General features: G+C 37.6%; 1 protein-coding gene across 1 annotated transcript; it reads left to right on the top strand.

Moving 5' to 3' along the window:
- Positions 1-5,040: 5,040 nt before the first annotated feature.
- LOC134538405 (nucleoporin SEH1-A-like) lies at positions 5,041-25,734 on the top strand. Its single transcript, XM_063379704.1, has 6 exons — positions 5,041-5,217; positions 7,183-7,339; positions 10,091-10,340; positions 17,735-17,965; positions 19,145-19,302; positions 25,545-25,734. Exons 1-6 carry the CDS (start codon positions 5,110-5,112, stop codon positions 25,607-25,609), a joined length of 969 nt encoding a protein of 322 aa, XP_063235774.1. The 5' UTR covers positions 5,041-5,109; the 3' UTR covers positions 25,610-25,734.
- Positions 25,735-25,878: the final 144 nt, after the last annotated feature.

Here is a 25,878-nt window from a genome sequence, read left to right on the forward strand (position 1 = left end):
CTATTTACGCCTCTACCATATCTAACCTTCCTGTTAGACGCTCGCTTAAGTGTACTACTTTATCGTCAGTGCGTTTACTGAATATTTCTACACCTTCAATACGAGTGTGTACACTGGAAAACTTCTGTTGCATCTCGTGCTGTGTTTCAGTTAAGTCATGCCTGATTTCTGCTGTTTCATCTGCAATCCTGCCTAAAGTGTTATTTAGGACTTGCACTAAATTGTCTAGTCTTTCGGCGTTACCTCGCTCCTTTTGTTCCCTTTCTAACTTCTCCTCCTGTTCTATTCGCTCCCGTTCCTGTTTCTTACGTTCCCGTTCTAGTTTCTCCTCCTGTTCTTTACGCTCCCGTTCTTGTTTCTCCTTATTCATGAACTGGAACAGTGCCTCTAGGGTGACAGTTGGTGTCGGCGGCGAATGACTCAACTCCATTTCCTGCTGTGACTCCATACCAGTAGTCTCGATGTGCTGCTCTGGTACTACTTCTCTAGGTTCTCGTTCAGGACTAGAGTCAGAAGTGTCATTGCTACCTCTCAAAAAATATGACTTCCTGCCTGTGTCTGTCATCTTGACAAAATAAAACTACTGTCTGTATTTTTCAAAGTGTCTTGAGTTGTTCAAAAAAAAATCATAAAATAGTCCCTAACGTTTGCTTACACGTTGTGCGCCAAAATTCTAAAGTGTTTTCAGAATTTACCTTTTTTTTCCTTTTCAGACAGCACCAAGGGTGAGTGACCAAAATTTCTAAAAGGGTGCACCACCGTTGGGTGACCAGAAATTACTCTATGGAGTATATTTCCTAAAATGCCAAAATCTCTGATGTAAAATGTATTATAGTTGGGCGCCTAGAAAACTCTATAAAGTACTAGTGTTGTGATTGTGTATGTAGCATAACTACTAACCTCTACAGAATATTAAATAAAATATGTCTTGTTACGCTGGTAGTGAAAGTAAATTATTCTCAGGTTGTATGTACTGGTGTAGTTTGACTCTGTGTGAATATCAGAAAATAAAATGTCGTATATTTTCTTAGCAGTATGTCTCCTTCTCTTTGGTGTAAATATTGTGACCTTAAAATCAACAAATATAATGACTAAAACAATATTCTTTAACTGGTAGTGTGTTTAAAAGCATTAACTTCTCTATGGCTGCTGATCTCAGTGTAATAAAAATTAATTATTCTTTCAAGACAGCCAAAGCTAAATAATTCTTTCTCTCTGGTTTAACATACACATGATATGCAAGTATGGTTATCAATCGGAAAAATAAAAGATATAATGAAAATTTAACTTTTTACTAGGGTCAAAATTATGGTTGTATGGGTGACAATACTCTTTTGCAACATATTCAAATGTAACATGAAAAGTGACAGAGTCAATGATTAGCGAGCAACATACAAACACCTTTGACACAATTATTCATATTTAAATAGGTTTTTCATTAAACAAAATTTCAATATCAGTTATACTTAAATGTCTTTCAGAATTAATTATGTTTTACGTAATTGAATCACTGAATAATGGTTTGGTTATCAGTCAATATTTTAAATTTTATTGAAACACATTTTACCTGGCAAATTAGTCTTTTTTTTGTTACTACTAGCTCAGTCTCTTTCGGTAGATCAATCTATCTCAAGACTTCTGGACCTGGGGCTATTCTTTAAACATTCAAGACAATTAATGACTTTAACCGACTTTAACTTCGATCTAGTACATATTACTGCTCAATGTAAATTAACCAGGTCCAGTATGTACAAGCTACAAGTCTTTAAGTCGTTAAGTCGTATTAAGTTGGTTTTGCAAGTTTCAAATTAGGTCTTGATCGTAAACATCATGGTTTAAGATATCTTGACATTAGAATAGGACAGGTAACTTCTCGCTGTTCTTGTTAATTCGGGATGGGGCAGACAAACCTCGTCGCGTCGTTACAAGACCAAGAGGCTGTGGAAAACCTCTCCGAACCCCTGTCTCTCCTCCGATGTTGCTGGTTAGATCTCAGTCTCTCCTCCGATGTCGCTGGTTGGGTCTCCGTCTCGATGCACCTCCTCTCGTGCTGCTGGTACTCCCGCAGGACTGGCGTCGGTCACCTGGAGTCGTCTAGAAGGCTGATGTCCTCCGGTACACCGTCTACGATGCCGTATACAGCCGTCGAACTCCTTCCATCTCGAAGATTGATAGTCGTTTCCTTTTTTTCTTCTTAATTAGTCGTTGATCTAGTTCTATTTAGGCTATTAGTCAAAAACCTATCGTCGTCGTCGATTCTTTAGTAGAGCTCCGAACATCGGTAACTATCTCTTCTTCATTGCGTAGTTCCGGGCATTTCTTACAAAATCATCATTTTCACGTATATTCTAGCTATTCAGTCGTCGTTCCAATGTTTTACGTGATATTCTTATATTCATTTATGACTAAATCACGGAGAGCTCTCTCTTTCTAATCATTCTCCCATGATAGTAGAACAGAAACTAAAGTTCCAATTTTTTTTAAACAGTTAAAGTTTACTGTATTGAACACACTCCGAAATCTCACTGGAAATTACTAAATTGTTTAAATAAAATATATGCGCAGTCAAGCGTCCAATCACATATCCTCTTTCCTCAGTCATGACCCAAAAACAATATTAAAATGTGCAAGCTCATTTCCTATTCGTCGCCGTTTAACAAATGTTTGCAAAGACATTTCATAAAATTATTACTTAGATAGAACAAGATAAAACATGAAAATATTAAAGAGTAAAACCAAATTGACCTGACCATAGAGAGACAATACTTGTAAATATAATTCATAACAGGGCTAAGACAAAGTCATAGAGGTAAGAAGTAAAAATAATAAACATAAAATTCCTTTCTATTGAGGGCTTCTCAAATACCTCTATAGTATTTTTTTTATCTCTTGAAAATCGAATGTAAGAAATTTTAGCTCAGTTAATGTCAAAATAACATTCCGTGTAGTGTTTTAACCTATCGTGCATTTTATAGGTCTGTGGAGTGTTATGACCCAGTTGCCCCATCATATTTAGTGATTTGGGGTAACTGGGCCATACATTCAGGGAAACTGGGTCCATGTATGGCCCAGTTACCCCACACTGAACCACTTATGCTTATATTAAATAAGTTGCTACTAACCTAACCTAATATAAGTAACTATACTATTTATGTTATTTTAATTTGATTGATTAAATGGAAAATGTGTGAAGCCTTCGGCTAATTGTTTTGCTATATATATTGTACACCCAAGATATTGGCTAAAGTTTAGTGTTTGCAGTGTGGAAACAGTTTTAAATGAATTTGTTCTGACGTCGTCCAGCCGAAGGCCATCCCAAAGCCCGACCTGTACCCATCAGTATCCGACCCTGCTAACGGAACGCACCCCTATCCATGGCCCACCCGAGTCAGGCGAGGCTTCGATGCCAAGGTAGAATCAAGGGCCGTGTCTAATTTTTATTAAACACCTGGACCCCAGTTCACTAATAATTAAACATAAATTAATGACAACTCCACTATTAATTTAAACCCCCGCATAAGGAAATGTGCGATGCAGGAGTGCCCGAGTCCCTCACATGTGAACTTACCTTAATCAGTTTGTGAGTGCCTCCTTTGTGGCCTTCAGTCTTAATTAATTATAGTGTTGTGTTGATGTAAACATTACCTCCCTGTTTTTTATGTGTAACTAGCCAAGGGAGCAGTCAGCAAATGACGAACAGTCTCTGGTGTGACTCTTAATATTTAAACTTAATTTATGTCAATTTGCTAACCATAATTATTAAATAGTATCTGCCAATCAGATTAAGTTTTAATAATTAATGTGTGAATTTAGAGCTGCTCTCAGCTTCTTATTATTAAAATAATTTCTGAATAACGGAACTTTAGCAACTTTGGCGCGAGAGAACGTTGAGGCCTCCCCTCACGCCAAGGGCAAACACCAGTACCGAGCGACTCGCAAACCGGGGCGGACGTGCGTTCCACGGGGTGCCACCTTCCTTTGTCCACACCGAACAGTACTTCTGATAAATATAGTCATTCAAACCAAATATCTTTTATTCGTTACGTTAACTCCCCGTGCGTCCCCGGTTCTTTTACAGTGTATAGCCTAACCCAGCCGCTTAATTTTTAAACTCCCGGCAAGAGACATTACGCGGGGTAGTCCACATTACAGCACAGGCCGACTCCTGCTAACAGTGAACTTTCATTAATGTCGAGTGCATAGACACCGACGACAACAACGAGTGAACTTTGTATGTAATTTAACTGCGGACAGCGATTCCCACAAGTGAATCCGGACACCGCCCAATTAACAATTTTCGGGATTGGCCGCCTCCAATCAACCTCCCCCTTAACTTCGACTGGCGTGAGGGTATAACTAGTGACAGTGCGTCAGAGCACTCATATTGAACTAATTGTAACTTTGTAGGATAATTCTGTGTGCAATGTGCAAGTGTAGTGTAGGTGTAATTTGCGACTGTAATAATTCATCTAATTAAACTGCTACTCCGCACCCCCCCGTGCGCGACATGCAAACAACCATCTAAATCTCGAGTTCGTGTCTATTATTGAATTCAGCATCCCTACACCAGCTAGGGCCCCCTCCAACCAAGAACTTCGCCGACGATCCTAGCGGACCACGCAGGGGCAACGCACCCACACGGCCCACATTTGGTTAGCCGCTGAGCTAACCTGGCGCCCTCCCGGAACGTAATTTCAATAAGAGCCAATTTCCCGCTAGGATACACGCCCGGTCTCGAATACGAGAACTCGGACGACGGCAGTTCAAAGAAGTTACTTTTTCTAATGACGGAAATTCTAATCTATACTTACTAACTGACTACTGACTTGGCAAGCAAGGTTAATAAGTAACTTCATCTATGTCACAGCAAGCCGCCTCTTGACAATTCCTAATTTCATGATAAAATATAATCATATCTTTTATTTTTTAAATAATTTTAAGTGCTAATTTTCAATCGTCAAAATACCTTTATTTATTCTATGAGAGGGACTTAAGTGATGTTTCTATCGGTTTTTTATCTATGAAAAAACATATGAAAAACGAAAGTCTTATATGTGTACAAGTTGAACGCTTGTAAACATTTTGATATATTTGTAGATATAGTTAGAAATGGAGAAAACTTTAGTTAGATTAGGATATAAAGATTTTATACATGATGTTGCGTATGATTTCTATTGTAAGCGCTTGGCTACATCATCCACTGACAAACTTATAAAAGTAAGTTCAGGTTAGAATGGCTATGAAACACATGATAAACCGGCAAAAAAAAACTAAATTAATTTTTGATGTTTCGATAACGGTGATAATACTCAAGCGCGGCTTTCCGTGAATAACCCTGATAGTGTTGAAATGTTATGTCTCAATAATTTATACTGTGTATTTTATTGCCAATTGTTCTTTAAACATTTTTTGCAGATTATGTTTAAAATTTACATCCATGAAGATTTGCAAACCATCATTAACTTGATTTGCATTTTTTTCTTAACCTAATACTTTTGTGAGATATCTTGGGTTGTAGGGTCTAGCCGTGTTGATGGTGTATTTGTGAAGGTTAGTTGTGGAGTCTGAAAAAAATAAAAAAAATTCCCTATATCCTTTTTTTTTTTATTTCCTAACGTTTTTGAATCATTCCACAAGAGAGTGTAGTGATACTCCAAGCATTTTATCGTGTAATGAGTGAATGGTTAGGTCTGGTTAGCTACATTAAAATATTTATAAAACATTGAGGGCAATTAAATTAAGTTAGCTACTTTTTAAATTGGTAATTCCTAACCGAGTCGAAGACTTGCCATGTTTTAGTGTCCCTTCTAGAATAAATCTAGCAGTAATCTCCCCACCAGAGGTGCTGCAACTGCTTTTGTTAGAGGGGTTAGGGGTACAGTGTGAACGAAAAAACTCCAAACCAAATAATCTGGGAGCCTTCAATATTCTCTCTACATTTCTTTGCTCTTGCCCGCCAAACACTTGTTCTCTTTCTTATATTGTTTTTTTTAAACAAAACTTCTTTGCTGAGGGGCTGAAATTTTCGAGAGTTAATGAAAATTCTGATTGCATGAGGGGAATAGTTAGGTACATGATGGGGGAACCGGTATAAGAAGAGAGAGCATCAGCAGTGATGCCACTCTAACTCATGCACTAGTAGTCGAATGGGAAAACTGCAGAAAAAAAGGGGGGGATAGGTACGTAACATAGCATTCAATTAGGGAAATTAAGATAGCTACTTTTAAATTCATAATTCCTAACTCAAGTCAAAGACTGGCCATGTTTTAGTGGTCCTTCTAGAATAATTCTAGCAGTTGTAACGGCCAGAAGGGGAGAGGTAGAAATGACGCCGCAGTGATGCTACGGAATTCTCGTAATGCTGCTTGTGTTTGTATACTCTTCGTTTTTCTTAACAGCTAACAATTGACATGACCATATTTCTTTTATTTAATTTAAAGTATCTACAATTTATTTATTCATGTTGAAAATACTTGTTTATTTATGCAATTAGCTTTATAAGTATAATTCATTTTTATGTAAATATTGTGATTGGAAATGTAAATAATTTATATCTAGGCCTATCTATACCTAATAAGCAAGGAGTTGCACTTTTGTCGCATGTGGACTCCACGAACACACATTTTTTTTGTAAACCTTAAGTGTAAGTTTTAATACCTACTTAGTCACTCGACTGTACACCTGTATATAGTGTGAATGACAATGACTGTTAGTTACTGTTTGGTTTTGATTTTACCCAAGTTTTCCAGCTAACTCAGATTTTCATTATCACGCATTGGCTTTGGTCCCAATTGATTGGACCTACGAAAATTCTCGTGTATGTTATCGTAACTCAGATTAACTAGTATTTACGTAAACTTGTTTCTCTACAACCATGTTTGATAGTTATTGATGAAAAATTTAAATGTAATATTCTGAAATTTATATCTATATAAAGTAGGGGCAAATATTTTTGCAAGTTTTTTAAACACTATTTGTAATTTTTTAAATATATTATTATTGTTATTCCATTACAGATTAACTTAATTATTTTAGGATTTTTTATGTATGTGAAGAGTTGACAAAATTGATTTATTTATTTATGTATATAGTCAAATTTTACTGGTAACTTGGATTTCATTTCAATTTTCTTTAAAAAATGTTTGTTTGGATCATAATTTTTAAATTATTTTTTGTTTGAAGGTTTGGGACTGTGACAGACATGGCAACTGGACTCTGTCCTCCAGTTGGAAAGCTCACGACAGTTCTATCTGGCGGATACGATGGGCGGAGCCAGAGTTCGGCCAGATCCTGGCCATCTGTTCTTTGGACAACGTGGCCTCAATCTGGAAGGAAACACGTACGCCTAATACATACTAATGAAGCATGCCTGATAGTTTTGATTTAAGATTTGAAAACCAGACGATAGGTAAAAATTTGTATTGATTCTCGCGTATCTGTATTTTATTGCAGAGTTAAGTCCATGTTGTACTAACCTAAAAAATTCTTCTCGTTATACACTTAAATGAGCAGTACTGAACATTTATATTAGTAAATGCCTGGCCATAATGAATAATGCTGACAAGAATGCTGATGGCTGGTGTTTGGATAGCGTTATTTTCGTGGAGGCAGGAATTTCTTTATTCCTTTCACAAAACTGCAAAATACATAAATTAATTTTCAAAAAAAAATGTTTAGGAAAAGTGTAAATTTTGATCTGGAAAAAAATGGGAAATTCTATTACAGATTTGTTTAGACACCCTGGTTGCAGCTCGTATCGTGTGATCACAGCGGACAAGATTTTGGTCAGTTTAACATGTTATCATACAATATTGGTAATACAGGTGAAAATAAGCTTTTCTTGGACAGGAATAGCAGGAGGAAGAGTTCAGAGAAAAAATTCAGAGTAAAAAAGTGGGAACTCTGAGTATATATATTACTTTATAAACCTTGCTTGGTTATATACATTTCATAGACTGTCCACATTTTGGAGTCAGGGAAGTTGGAATTGATCAGGATATTTACTGTAAATCCTGGAAAACTTCATAATAGTTTTCCATTGCCCAGACTGGGAGCAATTTTTTTTCCAGGTGTTTACGTGTATGATGTATGGCCATATACACTGAGGGCATATGTAAGGTTAGAGATGATAAAGAAAATTTTCTAGAAACATATAGTAAATTATTTTCTGGAATTTTTTTGTTTTTTCAATTACTAGCAAAATATATTTACATAATTTAAGATAGGTTGCTATACTGTTACGGCCGTCGACTTACTCTTATCTGTGTCGACCGTAAAGATGGAAATGAAGGGGATATGTACATGAAAAGTTGATAATGAAATGAATCGTGAAGGATGATGGGGAAAAGGAATGGAAGTGAGTCTACCGGGATTGTCTGTGTTCCTCATATCGTGACGGCCATTTCATGAGTATCAGGTTCTGGGGGCGGTTCCACCACTCGTGTTTTTCCTTAAACAGTCCTTAAGGTAGGGTGACGAGTCCCTATTTGCAAAACATTTTAAATAAAGAGGTTAAGGGTGAACGTTTCCACAAGAACAGGTTTATTTTCGCAGTTTAAATTAACAGTTTATTCAACACATATTATATATCAATTCTTTACTTTCTGTGTCTTTAAATGTACCTTGTATTACTAACACATAATTACTGAACCATAGTCGTGCCTATCAGGGATACTGTCGTTAATAAATAAACCGTGCTGTCGGCCATTTCCTAGAGCTTATTCTTAACCTCATTTGTCTCGTTATTCATTTGTTACCAACTGTTGCAGACTAATTACTCCCAAGTTACGTGACGGTTTTAAATTAATTTATTATTCATAATGTCTACCGAGTTGTTATTAAAATGTGTATTCTTAGTTTTTGAAATGAGAGAGAGAGAGATACCAACTATTACCAGCTACATGGGCATAAGGGCGTTGTGCTGCTGTCTAGTGTTGAACCATCGTCGCATCGTGGCTGGTCACTCACCAATCGTCGTCTCGGCGGTGGAGTAGCGTGGCTTCCCACTGACTCTGTGACTCTGATTTCTCTAATAAAATCTCCCGGTATAAGAAGCCTGCCCTTACCCTTTTTTGCATCTGTTGTTAATAACATAAACAGTTCCGCTTCGGTGCCGCTTCTGAAGTCATTACACATTCCCCCTCCTTCCCTGTGCCCATGGGCGTCGCAAGGATGTATTTTTTGGGGGGGACTGCAATTGATTTAGTTGTTGAGGAATATCCATCCCCTGGAAGAAAAGCGGGGGGTCCGGGGCTCCTCCCCCGGGAAAATTTGAGGTTTGAAGGTGCAAAAAGGTGGTTTTTAGGCATTTTTCTTTCCTAAATATTCTAATTATAGTGGGTTGCAATATATAATTTATTTTTTATAAAAAATATTTTCAGAGAACAAATTTGTAAAAACACAGTGCTCACATTACCACGATTGGACTAAATGCACCATGTGCAACATATGGGTTATATCACAGAAATTATTTTTTTAATAGTATAACTACGAAACTAAATATTTTATTGGAGGGGACAAAATTGAAGACTTTTATTATTGGGGCGGACGTGTGTCCCCCCCCCCCCCCCCCCCCCCCGGTTGTGACGCCCATGCTGTGCCTATGACCGAGTTTCGCTGCGCTGTGACCAAGGTCGTGCCAGCTGTGCGCGAGTGGCAACTTTCCCCAGCTCTCGCTTCACCTGTCCTTCAATGTTTCCTGCTGCGTTTGTCATTTCCTCATCGTGTCCCGCTGTTCCTGATCGTCTGGCTAGCTATTTAAAAACAAAAAAAGCTTTCCCTGGTATCCAACAGTATTTTCGGCCGTTACAATACATTTATACAATAATTTCTTTTCTACAAATTGGTAGGCACTGTTCAAACAACAATTATTTGGTTCCTTTTAGTTGGTAGTGGGTAGCATGGGTCCTCCCAAACTTTCAGACATTAAGTGAAACATTAGGTGGTACAGAAAAAATAATGTATTTTTTATTTAGTTTTGTTTGTGTGTAAAAAATATGATGATATTAATCTGTGTGTTTTTAGCGACTGTATAACTGGGTATGAAATGTTGCGGTGAATAGTTCCCCAGAGAAGTGAGGTGTGATGGCAGTGGACAAGGCGGGGCAGAGGCGGTGGGACAGGCTGGCGACGCTGAGGGACGAGCGCTCGTCGGTGACGGACGTGCGCTTCTCGCCCGGCTGCCTGGGGCTGGCGGTGGCCACCTGCTCCTCGGACGGGGCCCTGCGCCTCTACGCCCCCCGCAGCCACCTGCGGCCCGGCGCCTTCGAGCTGGAGCACTCGGTGGCCTGCACCCGGCTAAGGCTCAGCTGCCTGGCCTGGAACGTCGCCATCTCCAACAGGCAGGTGTCGCCTCCTGCGTCCGTACTTACAGCAGGCTTGCAAATCACAAGTGCAGGGAATTTTTGTTAAGGAAATGCTCGGAAAGGACACTGCAAAGTTGTAGGTGCAAATAGTAGCACGTAAATTTTAATTTATAGCTGGCTTCAGGGCACCATTCCTCTGGCTGAGAGGACGCGCTATCGCAGTACGGAGACGTTCGAATGCTCCGCCGGAAGCAGGCGATGAGCCGGGCACAGAAGTTTAGAGTTATTTGTACGCAGTTTAGTGTACATCACTTCTTGTAGTGTGAAACTCCCAGGCAGATGCTCGTTAAGCCATACAAATAAAGGTCTTCCTATTTCGGTAAATTTCCGTTCTGATACGTGCTTACGGCTCTTGCTGCGATTTTTCGGCCTGCCTGTACAGCTTTACCGTAGTGGACTATCTCTTTGACAACGCAGCAGTGGCAGATAATGACTGACTCAGGAATGAAAGTCTTTCTGAAGGACGACAGGCAGTGCTTGTTCCCTGGTAAAGATGGGTGTTGTGCGGGTTTTGACAGTTTGCATGACTACAGGTCTCCTGAAGCGACCATAGTCAAGGTTTGCACACTGCCTAATTGCACCTAAGCACTAGGCTATGAATTCTAAATAGAACATTGTTGTAAAATATGTACATTTTAGTTGGGTGGTACGTTGGTTCATTAGGTAGTGTCTTCACGTACCAGGGGCGGATTCAAAGGGGGGGAAATGGGGGAAATTTCCCCCCCCAAAAGTTAGTGGCAAAAAAAAATGGAATGCTGTTTTTTTATCACCGTACCTACATTCATTTGTCAAAGGATCTGAAAATAATTTTTGTATCAAATATTACAATTTTATGATTTTGTCGAGGAATTTATTACAACTAAATTGGGAACATTGCTTGGTAACAACTGTATAATGATAGCATGTATCTTGAATGGGAAATTTGTGCTTTTTTGTTTTTTTTGAAGGATTTCTCAATTCGGATGTGGCAACTCTGCTTGATAGCTGTAGTGTCTGAGATTGTTTCGCGCGCTCTAAAAGAAAACTAGCAGAAAGACAGTGATAGAAAATGTAATAGTGAGTGTTCAGTAAATCATGTTTTTGTGAGGTGTATGGTGGCAAGGATTACTCGAGCATGGTGAGAGTCAGACTAGCCTACTGTAGCTACACAGAAGCCTTTCAGTGAAGTCAACACAAGTTTTTGCGATATACCAGGCGCAAGCATCTCATTATTTTATACAGTACAAGTCAATTAAGCATTTTAAAATAAATTAGAACTTTTTTGTACATCTGATCGGACCATAAAATTAGTTTTTAAATGACAATAATCCTGCCAGAATGTGTGTATCAATATTTAACACACATTTTTTTTACATGATTTTGACTTTTTTTCAACTTAAAATTAATTTAACCTGAAATATTTAAGTTATTTTAATGTATTTTGTATTATGATTTTTTTAAATTGTGAAATACGAATATTACAGTGAGAAAAAATAACGCATGTGTTACGTATGTAGAGAGAAATACATTGTTGGAAATGATTTTACTAAAGTTGTATTCAGCTCATAAATAAAACCCGTAGTAAATATTTTCAGTTCTATTTAGTGGTATATTAATTTTGCGCAAATTAGCTTTGAATAAGATCCCATGAACCTGCTTCAAGTGTGGTGGAATTACGTGATACTGCACTGACGATATGCTATTGCATCTAATAGAGCAGACTGTGGTAGCATCTAGCGGCAGACTTGGAACTAAGTATAGTTTGTTACACCATGACCAGTGTCTCACTCAGAGACAATATAGTACGCATGACTTCATCAGCGAACAACTCTGGCTCTATGGCCACAGTCCCAAACAGTAAACTTTCTAAAATTTATGAAAAATTATTTATTCAAATACTCTAACTTTAGAAAATTATAAAAAAAGCAAAAACAATAAGCAGAAGCAAACCTAAATGTTATGAATAGAATATAATTAATTAAAACAAAAAAATAACATCTGAAGTTAATAATATTTTTACCAGTATGTTTAATACACCAACCACAGTTACAAACTGTTTAAAAAGTCTCATCTGGCGAATAATAAATTGTAACCTAGCTAAGAAATTCGCATGTAAATAATTTCTTAGTCAAATGCAAAAAAAAAAACTATTAAATGTGCATTTATAAAGTAATAATTTATAAAGAAAGGGCAGTCAGCAGAATTCAACTTAACTGTGATACAAAGTCAAAGGTGACCACGTATTTTATAAATATTAAAAAGCATTATAAATATAATAGTTTATATAAAGACCTTAAAACAACTACATCCAAAGCATTACAAATTACAAAACACTCAATCGTTTCATATTCTAACATCAAAGACACATTTAAATTGCTCGCAGTAAGCGACATTTTATAACTGTTTTCTTACTCTTCACAAATTACCACAGTCTAATACTGTCACAAAATTATGTATATGATATGTGCGGATTTATACAGTTAACCCAAACATGTTTAATGCTGTGTCTCGCGCAAGTTCATTAAATTAGGGGCCTACCGCCTACATAAATTTGCGGGTATGTTGTATACTCCAGTGTTCCACCAAACTAAATATATTATTGTCAGCTGCTGAAGTAATATCCACAAGGTGTTGGTAAATTAATATATCGCAAATACTTAACACCTGTTTAAAATTACACATTACACTCGTGTCCAAGCTAATTTGTCGTGAAGGGGCTAGCTCAAAATAGGCATGGCAAAAGTGCAACAAATTGCCAAACACTTTCTTGTGTTGGTTTCACTGTTTCACAGAAACTTAAAATGTTGATTTGCAACATTCTTTTGTACTAGTTTATGATTTTTTTTCTAAACAGGCTGTTCAACAAGGAGGAAAACAAAGCTTGCTATCTTCTTTCTTTGGGCCACCTCAGAAGAAGTCACGTGTGGAAGTGAATTCTGAGGATGCCTCAGAATCAGTTGAGCAGCCCACTGATTTTAATTGTGGTAAAACACACAATGATATTGTTTTGGAAGATGATTTTACATCGATTATCAATAATGATGAGAAAGTTGCATCATCTTCAAGCTCTTCTGACCAATATCATATCCAAAAGCCTTATCCAGATGAGGTTAACAATGTCATATTACATTCAGCATTACTTAGCTCTTCGTCTTCTGTTGGAAGTGTTTCCAGTGACATTGGCCACTTTGTTGGAGGAAATATTGATGACTACACTAAGTCCATTCTGCTAGAAAATCCGTGGCAACCACCAGAATCTTATGTCTTTCCACATTCCACCCGTGTTGTCTCTGGAAAAACTGTGCGGAATTTTGTGAGGCGGAGTCATCTGCAAACCTACAAAGAATGGCTGGTTCTATCAGATGTTAAAAAAGGTCTGTTTTGTAAATATTGTCCATGGTTTACAACTAGGAATGAAGGTGGGTACTGCAGAAATGTTCCCCTCAAAACTTTAGTTATAGAACCTCTTACAAATTTTAAAGATTTGATTGGAGCTAAAGGTTACTTGGAACAACATGCAAGCCATCAATACCATATGACTGCAGTTGCCATGGGGAAGAACTTCCTTAAGACATATCATAATCCTTGCTCCGAGGTAGTAAGTCTTGTCAAAGAACAACATTTGGAAGAGGCTGAGGAAAATCGGAAAAAACTACTACCGATTGTGAAAACAGTTATACTACTTGGAAGGCAAAATATTCCTTTCCGTGGTCATCGGAATGATGGTCCACTTACTACCGATGCTCCATCTCATAATGAAGGAAATTTCCGGGCAATGCTTCGTTTTCGGGTGGATGCTGGAGATAAACTACTTGAAAATCACATTAAAACTGCTCATTTTAATTCTACATATATCAGCAAAACTGTGCAAAACGAGCTTATCGACTGCTGTGGACTAGACATATTAGATACAATTCTCAAGAGAGTAAGATTATCTGGGTTTTATGCTATTATATTTGACGAAACCAGTGACATGTCAAATAAATCCCAAGTGAGTCTTGTCCTTCGCTATGTACATTTTGGTCAGAACACGGTTGTAAGGGAAGATTTTGTTTCATTTATAGATGCATTTGGTGATATGTCAGAAACCACAGCTCTTCAAACAAACAACAAATTTGCAATACTTGAGAATGGTACCAAAGATAATTCAACAAACAAACCAGTCACAACGGCTACTGAAGAACTGTCTCTTACAGGAAAGTCACTAGGCCAAATTATTATCAGGAAAATAAAATCATTGCAGCTTCTTCCCCTCCAGTGTGTAGCAATTGGTACTGATGGCTGCTCTGTCATGTTATCAGAAGACAGAGGTGCAGTAAAGGAAGTGCAGAGTTTGACAACCAATGCTGTGGAAATGCCATGTTACAATCACAAACTTAACAATCCTCTATCTCAGTCTTCAAAGATACATGTGGTCCTAAATGCAGTGGGTATCATGAAAGAAACTATCTCTTTCTTTTCTTTTCCAAAATGCAGTAAAACTCTTCTTCAGTTTCTTGGGAAAAAACTAGCTCATTTATCAGATACAAGATGGGTCGAACGACATGACGGTGTACTTCAGTTTGTTTTTGATTTGCCAGAAATAATAGAAGCTCTCGAGAAGATTTCTAGCTGGAAAGATAAATCTGTAGCTGGAAAAGCAGCATCACTTATAGCTGCTCTATGTGAAAGTAAATTTTTGGTTGTTGTCTTCTGCCTCAGTAATGTTCTGGCCCTTACACTTCCTTTGAGCAAACTTCTTCAAAAAGAAACACTTGACCTTGTACATGCTTCTAAGAGTATTACAAATGTTATTTCGGTCTTAGAGACTCGTCGTGCGGATTGTGACAATTACTTCAAAGAAATTTATGCCGAGACAGATAAAATGGCAGAGAAACTTAATGTTGAGCTTCGGAAACCCAGGACTGTTGGGCGACAGGTTCATCGCAGTAACTACCCGGTACCAGTAGAGTCGCAATCTGTACAGGATTATTACAGAATTTCAGTATTCATACCACTTCTAGATGGCATATTACAAGATATCAAGACAAGATTTTCTTCTAAAGTCATTGATATATTTAGACTCCCAGTTCTACTTCCACAGTTGATAGTGAACACAACCTTAGCTGAAATAAACGATTCAATTCTGTTCTTGGTAAACAAGTTTTCTCAATTACTAGAGGGCACCAAAGAAATTCAGCTAATAAAGTTAAAAGGTGAAATTTTTCACTGGCAGCAGACATGGAAAACTTAAAAAGCTCGTGGTGCCGAACTTCCCAAAACAGCTATTGATGCACTTGCTGCTTGTGACAAGGACATATACAACATTATTTATACACTGCTTCATGTTCTTTGCACGTTTCCAGTCAGCAATGCCAGCGCAGAGAGAACTTTCTCAACGTTACGTCGCACCAAAACGTGGCTCCGAACTACAATGATTGAGAGACGACTTGAGGGTCTCGCTCTTCTCCATAATCATTATGACATACCAGTGGACCCTTTTCACGTGATTGAGCGTTTCTCAAAATCTGGCAAACGCCGTATCTTTCTCTAATTATATATTTTTACTTCATGATGATTCTTAAATTGCAATATGATGCAAAATAATTTATTTCATATGCTTTTATTCAGCAATTATTACATGTTCTATGTCATGTCATATTTATACAATGAATATTATTACATTAATATAAAATAATACACAATAAACAGTGTATATTTCATTAATTGAAGTGTTTTTATTCAAAACCAGCTCAATCTATTTTTAAAGATTTACGGTAATTACCAAACATATTTTACAGCCAAAAAACACAGTTTAAATTTTTTTAAATTTTATTTTATTGGAAACGAGAAAGGTATCTAAGAATTTAAAATTGCAGTACTTTCAAATTAGCTAGATTTTGTAATTAGCCAGTTTTGAAGTAGTAATCCAGTTAGATAACCAATTTTTTTCATGAATAATTTGCAATTACTCCCACTTCATTTCTCCATGACTTTTTAAATGCCCCAGGTATTACATTCTACTTGAGATAAATTGTTTCGGTAATAAAACTTTTGCTTCCTAATTTTAATATTTAATTTTTCAAAATTAATTTTTGATTTTTTTCTTCTGGTTAGTGTTATTATATGCCTATGTTATATTCTATAACAATTATTTTATGCCCAGGATTCCATAAGAACCATGTTGTCAATACCGTTCAATGTTCTTCGGGCACCAGTTCCCCCCCCCAAAACTGATCACTGGATCCGCCCCTGTCACGTACAGTGTGTAGCGTTGGTGCGAGTGGACAAACAACATGGTGGTACGACTAGGCTGAGAAGCTCGGTGCTGCTCCACATCTGTCCCTCTGACGATGTTGGGATGTGGGGGGAAGAACTCTTTGGTCGTGCGCTATTTGCTGCTGTGAAACTGTCAAACAAAGCGATAAGTTGTGAAACGAAACAATAATAAGGTAACTACTTATATTTTCTTGCTCGGAAATCTTCTAGGGTGCACCAGTGTGCAAGTATTTTTGTTGCTGAGCCCATTCTCTGGGGGGACCGAGGGTTTCCAGGGGCAGAGAGAAAGGTCTGGTCCTACGCCAGTAAGTGCTCTTGTGGAGACGTGCACTGTTACGGGCTGTCATATTCGCTGGCACTGCCTCTCCTTGTGGCCTGATGTTCCCGTGCTCCCTACGACTAGGGAGTCCGTGTTGGTCCCCATGTGGTTCAGGCAAATAAAAGACCCGCGGGTTAGCTATTCTGGTTATAACATGTGTAGAGGCAAGATTATTTGGTGAATAGTGATAAAACCGTAACAGCAAAATAGAAGTCAATACACTGCATAGCACCGAAATGCAGCGAAAGTACGTCAATTGCCTCATTTTGTCTATTAAAAAATATATATATATTATAAAATTAATATTTAGCTTATGCTTTATTTAAAAATGTAAAAATAAAATTACTTAGTCTGTGTATAGTTTTTACAAAGTAAAGTGTGGTGATCTATGGCTACATAAATGGCTAAAGTCACTAGGAAATGTATTAAGAATAATGATTTTGGGTTTTTGGGTTTGCATATAGGTTTTTTAATATATATATATATATATATATATTAATTGTACTCTAAGTAAAAACACAAATGAATATTGAATGTTAAAGTTGCAGTTATTTGTTTAACTTACTCTTCCCAATACTGTATGTACTAGTATGTATTATGTGTTCATTTTAACATTTTAAGTCTTACCACAAATTATTAAAGCAGTTGATAAAAGTTATTGTGCTTGATATGTACTTATTATTAGATGTGATTTTAATTTTAAATGACGATAAATACGGAATCCTCAATTTTTATTGACGGAACGTGCTTGTTTTGTGACACGGTGAAATGTTGGCTGTAGCCACGTGTGGACGGCGTGGGCGCTGCTCCGCAGGTTGCAGCCAGCGATGATCGCCGTCGGCAGCGACGACGCCCAGCCGGCGGCGCCCAAGGTGGTGGTCTGCGAGTACGACCGGGCCAGCCACCACTGGTGCGTCACGGAGGCCCTGGACGCCGTCACGGACCCCGTGCAGGACCTCGCCTTCTGCCCCGGCGAGAGCGACGGGGCGTTCCACCTCGCCGTCGCCACCAAGGACGTCCTCATCCTGTCCCTCAGATACGTCGAGTGAGTAGCCCTGTGCTGTCCCCAGGCCTCCTAGCAACGACTGTCTCGTTTAGCTGTGAAATGTTCTACAGCATGTAAATCAGTTGGAAGTTTGTGTTGTGTATCTGTGCTTATCTCTAATTCAGGCTGCTTCTTAAATAATATTGCGTACTGTTGGGAGTGTTTTCATGTTCAATGGGTGATTTAGATTGAGTCATGTATGTCTGTATGCCTATACGTATCGTATTTTGTGTATCAGAGGGGGATATTTTTAGTGTTGAACCCAAACAACCCACCAAAGTAAAATGTCCTGTGTTTTATTATTTAAATCTTTATATTTCCACTGTTTCTAATTTTTTTTTTGCTTTGTGAAAATTAAACTAAATGTGATGAATACTTTGATCTGGCAGTACTACAAGCATTTTAAGTACCTCCAAGGTGTGAGGACGATGTTTGAAAACCCGTTCCTTGAGGTGACCCCAAAATAACACCTGTCTAAGTTTTGCCACTAAAACTCTAGCCGTGTGGGGCTGTAGCACCATCCTGTTGGAACCAGATGTCTCCCAGATCCTTGCGTGCCTCGTGTCTCTGAGGGGTGACGTAGGGGTGGCCCGCACGCTCACCGGATTGGAGCGTTTGTTACTTCTTGTACCTCAAGGAAAAAGTTTTCAAACATCGTCCTCACACCTTGGAAGAACTTAAGATGCAAATTCAGGAGGAAATCATAGCTATAAACCTCAAAATGTGCCGAAAAGCGGTCAAAGAGTTTCAAAATCACCATCAATGCCTCACTGCTGATGGCCATCTACCTGATGTCTTTACAAATTTAATAAAAAAAAAGAAAAAAAAAGTATAATGATTGCAATAAAATAAACCTCAATTCTGTTAGTTGCTCCTTTTTTTTTTTTTTTTTTTTTTAAATAGCCCTTCAATACAGATACACACACACCTTTTGCCCCATCCTGTACATGTCTTATTGGATCACTTTTAAATGACAAATGCTAGTTATTTATTTTTGTTGTTCTGAACAAATCTGTTTCAGACCAATTAAAAACAAATTATTTTATCGTAAAAATACAGAACATAAATTCTATCCTTAAAATCAATCCTGTCCTAAGAAGAAACTTGTAACAATGTTCTGGTGTACTTTAAGTGTTTCCGTGTTTTTTCCAAAGGTGGTTTGATGCTTGTTTGCTCTAGAGAAGGAGCCAAGTCGGTGGGTGGCTTCGAGAGGTTTGAAGTGCAAACGCTGATGCAAGTTGGTGCAAAGAGTGGGTGTGTCAGGAGAGTTTGTTGGAACGTCGCCGGCTCGAGTTTGGCTTCCTCCGGAGACGACGGCTTCGTGCGCTTGTGGAAAGGTGAGAGGCGTGCAGACAGCATCATACAATACAGTATTTACCTGAATATAATATAATCTCTAACTTTTTAAAGTGAGCCTAGGATAAATTATAGTTCAAACACACAGCACTGTATTTATGAGAGCTTTTATGGTGCACGTGCCACTTTTGTCAGTAGAGCGAGAATGGTATGTTCCGAATCATTTTAGGATCGGCACAAAGGAACCTAATCTGCAACACACCGCTCATCGCAGGCATCCCACATAAATGGATTGTAATTCCCCCTCCCTTTTGATACAGTAAGTGCTACCGTGTTTTATCACATAATCGTCGCACATTTTATACTAAAAAAGTAGGGGTGCGACTTTTATGAGAGAGAAAAAAAATTTTGTTAGGTAAAGTTATTCATAAAAACCAAACTCATTCATGGAAAGTACGTTTATTTAAAAATTAGAATACATATACAAAAGCACGCCAAACAATTTAAATTAATAAGTCATGCAACAAAAACCTTTCTTCAACTTTAAATAGAAAAACATAATCTGTTACCCGAATGCAAGCCTGAAATAACACATAAGTATCGTCGTAGTACACACCACAAAAGAGTGCAGGCCATCAAATGTAGTTAACTCGGCACTCGACAGAGAACGCGCATTGCATGCCATCTGCGAGATATCATTATTCGACAACGTGTGTGCGCTCTATATTAGAAGCAACATAACCAAACATGAATGATGCCAACTAGCGCTGGCTACATTTTTATAAGCGGTACACCGCGGCGACGCACACAGAACAGATAAAGGTTAGAACTTTTAAAAACGTCTTTAAAAGAAAATTTGCACATCAAACAACTTCGTATTTTTGTTAATTAAATAAGTAAGTGGTAATGTCCGAATAAATATTAGATTTCTACTTTAAAATACATCTTTTATATGGAAAAAAATACTTGCACAAACGCTTGGAATCTAATAGCAGGACCAAAAACATCATGCAACGTTTACGCGAGAGTTTTTTTTAATCCAAATTTTGATGCCCTAAAATATTGGTGCAACGATTATGTGTATGCGATGATTATGCTAAAACAGGGTAGTTATAAAAAAAATATTGTTTTTTGCAGTTGCAGTTCAAAAACTGTCCTTTAGAACTGAAGAAGCTTAGGCCAAACTCCATTCTTCCTCCTTATCACTCTCCCCGGATTTTAAAGTTTTATACTTTTATCATCTCTCATCTGCACGTGCTGTCGTTCAGGAAGCAATAAACAAGAACTGTCTTAAAGTAGCATAAGCATGAGTAATGCAGTTTAGCTATAGAGAATGTGGTTATTCATCTAAGCCGTTCCCATCTCTTAATTCATTTCTTCCAGCAGCAAATATAACACTGATTATAATGCAGCCCCCATTTTTAATTTCAACAGGTATGGTGAAAATTATCCCATTATTGCCAGCCTATTATGTACCAATGTATAAGATTTTTTGGTACCGTTTTAGGCCCTCAGAGGACCTGGTGAACCCTGTACGATGGTATTCTCTCAAACGTTGTAACGTTATATACAAAATCAAAATCTACCAAATTGGTTGTGATTTTTGAAGAATAAAAACACTGATGATTTATTTCGTAAGAGATTTACCATTCAAAATGACACTCACCATCACTCTATAAGATGTAAAAACTGAATATCTACATTTTATTTATATATTATAATAAAACTAACCTCAGAATATGATCCAGTACTGCACAGGAATAAATGATCTAGTTTTAGTAGTCACTATTAATAGTGAATACAGTTTAGCTTTGCACCATTGTTAATTTACAGTGACTGTTCCACACATTTATATTAATCTCTACCAAATGTTTTAAAGACAATCCAATGAGCAGTAACATTATAATACAGTAGAATCCCGCTGATGCGACCCCTCACGGTTCCCGGAAAAACGGACCTATAAACGGAATGGTCGCAATAGATAATTCGGGCCAATTATCCCCCCCCCCCCCCCCCGGTAATATATCCAAATACATAAAATACTTGCTCTAAATGAATTCGCGTCACGCGAGTTCGGCTATGCTAGCCGGCTGGTTGTTATTTTCGTTCAAAACGTGGCGAAGGAACTTGTGTGGATCAGGTAGAAAACATTCGGCTATAAACAAAAGATATATGAACAATGCTATCCTGAAATTCTGTGACATGTTTTTGGAGTAGATAATCACCGCGACAGACCGACAGGATTCGCTCCCGCCCTGCCGTCAGCGATGTTTATTTTGACAGCTCAAGCAATTATCTTTTTCACGTCCCTTCATCCCTTCGCAGCGTAAAAAAAAAAGAAAGAAAAACACGCTGACAGTTTCTCACGCAGAAGGTTGAAATAAGGGAGGGAATGTGTTGAAATGTTAGTTTAAAAAGGAGGGGGGGGGGGGTTGTTTTTACATGGTTTGTGGCTCTGGGAGGTATGAGCCTTGAAGAATTAGCAGGGGATGGGAGAGGAAAGCGTCACGTCACGTATGGCGTCAAGCCGCCGGGCGGGTAAGATAACATGACAGCTGAGACGGCTTTTCCTGCGATAGTGGAGGCCCGGAGCTCGGCTAGACACTGCCGCGTGGACAGTCTAGAGGGGTGGTATCTATTTTTAGCCATCTTTTGTATGCCTGCCTGCTTACAGTACAGCTTCCGCCAAGATAAACGTGAACACATAACGCCCAACAAAGTGTAACAGACTTGTTTTTCAGCCGATTTTACTCAAATTTTCGACTTTCTCTGCTTAAATTTTTCACGGTTTCTCAAAAACCGGTCGTATAAACGGAATGGACGCATCAGAGGGGGGTCGCATCGGCGGGATTCTACTGTATGCCATTCTAAAACAAATTTAAATATTGTAGTTTGCTTGTTAAAAACTATTAGTAATATTATAAATAGTGATGAGTCAATTCCTGTTTTTCCCCGGTTCTCGGTCCTCGGTTCTGACTTCAAAAATAAAATAAACATTATTCATGAGGAGTTTCAAGTAATAAACTATTTAGTATTTATTGTTTCGGCTACAAAAAAAAGCACTAACAAGCCTGTATCTAGACTTCCATCTTCAACAATTTATTGTTTATAACACTGAAAAATAATAATTTATTTGTATTGTTTTTTCCTCAATGTTTTTGTTGTATGCTTACAAAGAAATGCATTGGCATAATGTTTCAGTCTTTAAAGAGGCTATCAAAACAAATTAAAAGGTTTAGTGCAGTTTTCAAGCTACAGCAAACACACCAACCTATTGCAAATGTAATACACTAGAGTCCCGTTATAGCGAGGTGTCACGGTTCCGGGTTTGATCCTTGCTATAACCGAATTGGACGGATTTTGGTCCCCAAAAAATAAGAATTAACCGAAAATAGCAAACAAATTGTTTTTAAACCTGTATAATTGGAAAATAACAGGTTATATCAACGAAATCTTAATTTCTGTGAGCAGATGTGTGAATTCTCTTTAAAACGATACCCCACAAGTACGGATGCGATCACTGATTGCGTCAAAATAACCAGAATACCCTACCACGCCACGTAAGTATAGCATCTCAGCCCGGGGCCGACACAGCATTGTCCTGCTATCTATTGTGGACGCGGGCTGTCTGCTGGCGGCCATGTTGGTTCGGGATGTAGCTAACAGATGGTGCTAGTGTAGCGCGACGATTTAATTCCTTACAAAACCGCAGGAGTGCGGCAACGCACGTACGCCTCAAACGAAATAGTCGCTGGAAAACTATACTTTTTTCATACAAAGAAACCTGTAAACTTTTTTAGAAAATAAATTTGGGATTAAACTCAAACCATCACCACCCCCTTCCTGGACAGATACCCCACTGACCGAAACAAAAGTTACAAGAAAACTGTCCTAGCGATTCGGAAATAAATACGGTAGTGCCTACTATTTGTCAGATAGTAAAATAAATAACGTGACGTGATTGTAAACGTGTCACGACTGAAATAATTCCAAACAAGTTTATAAATATTTGTGTATTATTAACCCGATCAATTAGCAAGTGTGAAGTCGCACGCACGCACTGAATTTGGACGTTTGGATGATAGCCGGCTTATCTTGTAGCGACGTAGTCAGAAACGAAACAAAGGGACTGTACTCTTTGTAGCCTAGCGGTTGCATTTCACACGCACATATCCCCAACACGTTCAGCATTTATTATACTGAGTTCACAGAAATAGAATAATATTAATGAACAGATAACTAACGGAAATTTGATAAAAGAAAGAAAAGACGGGATTCTATTTTTAAAGCCACGCACTTAGGTGGCGACTGCAAGGCTGAAGAATGTGACAGGTGTCAACGGCAAGATGTCTAGTGGCGAGGGAGAGGGATGGAGATAAAGCAGACAAATAACCAAAGCGCTTCACGCGATCACGCCGTAAATTCCTCAAAAAGACCTCGTTATAGCTGTGTTCTCGCTATAACGAGATTCTAGTGTATGTATTAGTGAAAAATAATTCTAAATAGGTAATATAGAGAACACTTGATAAAACTAAAATTTACTATATTAATCTAGCAATTACCCCAAGAAAGCTACATACACCCTCCTTTAAAACATAGGAATAAAAATAAGATATTACAATAATGGAAATAAATTAAATTGATGGTGAACTTTCAAAGTATTAAAATAATAATTTGTCTACATTGAATTCAGTTTGTTTGCAGTCAAGTCAATTACTGCCACACTTTTGATGACATTTCTTACACTATTTGTACTATTTTGCCAGAATAATTATAACTTACAAGTGTCAACAAGCATTTCGTTTGTCCAATCAATAGTAAAATACATCTACCATCCATACACCACTTTGCAAAAAAAAAATCTTTTATCACGTGTCCGCGGGATCTTCGTCAATGCTATTACCACTAAAAACAGACGTGCCACTTTCAAAGCAATCCAGTTTGCCTAAAAGAGAAAGTTACTACCCATTCCGCTAGATGCTGCAGATGCAGTGAACGTACACTCCACAGCACTGCACAAATAGCCTAAAATGTTAGAATGGCGAGAATTATTACGGAAATATTTGAAATCAATCATCAGTTCTATTGAACAAATTACTTTTGCACTTTAATTGTTCTTTATACACCAGTCACTCATACTTACGTGTCAACGACTCAATTTTAAAAACCATTGAAACAAAAATGGCATCTTTCTGTTCTCATCTCTCTGCTTAGGCACATTATACAGTTGCACACATCTATGAACTACATCTATGGCACCTTCAACTGTTATGTTTTGATTGAAAAATGTACATTGTTTTCAGATGTGATGATAATATTTTCACGTGTAATTTATTTTATAGTTAGAGATGAATATTATTCCACAGAAGTCCAAAAAAATAATTTATATGGTGAATTGGACGTGAGTTGAGCCATTGCATGCTACAGTTAAGTTGTAGTGAAGGACTATTTTCGTAAAGGGTTTTGCTATACTGCCGGTACCGGTTCTCAGTGCCAGTTAAAATGCTGAGAACCGTAGGAATCGAGAACCGGTACCGACTTAACGCTAATTACTATAAAGAATTTTTGTGCTTTTGAAATGTGTGTACTAATTGTATTATTCCAAAAACTTGTCTAATAATCCAGTAAATTCTGCAATTGTTATATTCAGTAGAACATTTTAAAAGCTCAAAATGAGATAGTCTTAGAATTGAATAAAAATTAGCTCTTAGTTCCTCATTTTCCATGTTTTTCGTGATTTTTTCAAAAGTATGCTAGCACTTGGTTTACGTTTATGACCATGATTGTCAGTTCAACTAATTTTGTTTGATGTCAGCCCTGTGTCATTTACTGTTGGTAAAATTTTTATTTTATTGGCATCTTGGATACCCAAAAATCTTTTGTAAAGCAAACTTACCCTTGTTTTTTTCTTGTTGAATAGCTCTGTAGTTTTGATACAACGTTATGGCTGTATGGTAAAAAGAGAGAAAACATTAGGTATAAATAAATAAAGTTAAGTTATATCCTGACTTCTACCTTATGGAGCTTCTGAATAAAATATTTTTATTTTTTTGCATACATTGAAAGTTTAACAATTGATTATTAATTAGATTTCTGTGTAATTCAGTGTACATATTCTAGAGGAGAATAGGAGTTTTAAAAACATCAATATCCTTTTTTATTTACTTTTTGCTAATTAAAAATAATTTTCTGATCTGCTGCACACGGAACATCATGTTACATTAAGGAACCAAGTGTCATTCATGTGGTTTATGAGGTAGAGATTGTTATTTTGTGTTTGCAGCTAACCTGGTTGGTCAGTGGAAGTGCTACTGGGAAGAGGAAACTAAAAACCTGGATGCGACGTGATACTTAAAAAAAACCTCTTTATATTTTTTTTTGTACAAAATTTTGTTTTCTGTCTATGTCACTAACTGAACTTTTAATTTGTAAATTTATACCAATATTTTGAGTAAAATCATTTTATACTGCTACGGCGTTGGACTTGACGTGACCTGCAGTGTGCAGATTAGTGTAAGGGAGAGTAAAGAACCTTCAACTAGCGCTGCACCAATTCACAAAATTTTGCCGATGTGCAGATTCAACTGTTGGCGAGCCATCAATTCCGAACCAACATT

Source organism: Bacillus rossius, chromosome 13 (genome assembly GCF_032445375.1).
Source record: "Bacillus rossius redtenbacheri isolate Brsri chromosome 13, Brsri_v3, whole genome shotgun sequence".
Taxonomy (NCBI): Eukaryota; Metazoa; Arthropoda; class Insecta; order Phasmatodea; family Bacillidae; genus Bacillus; species Bacillus rossius.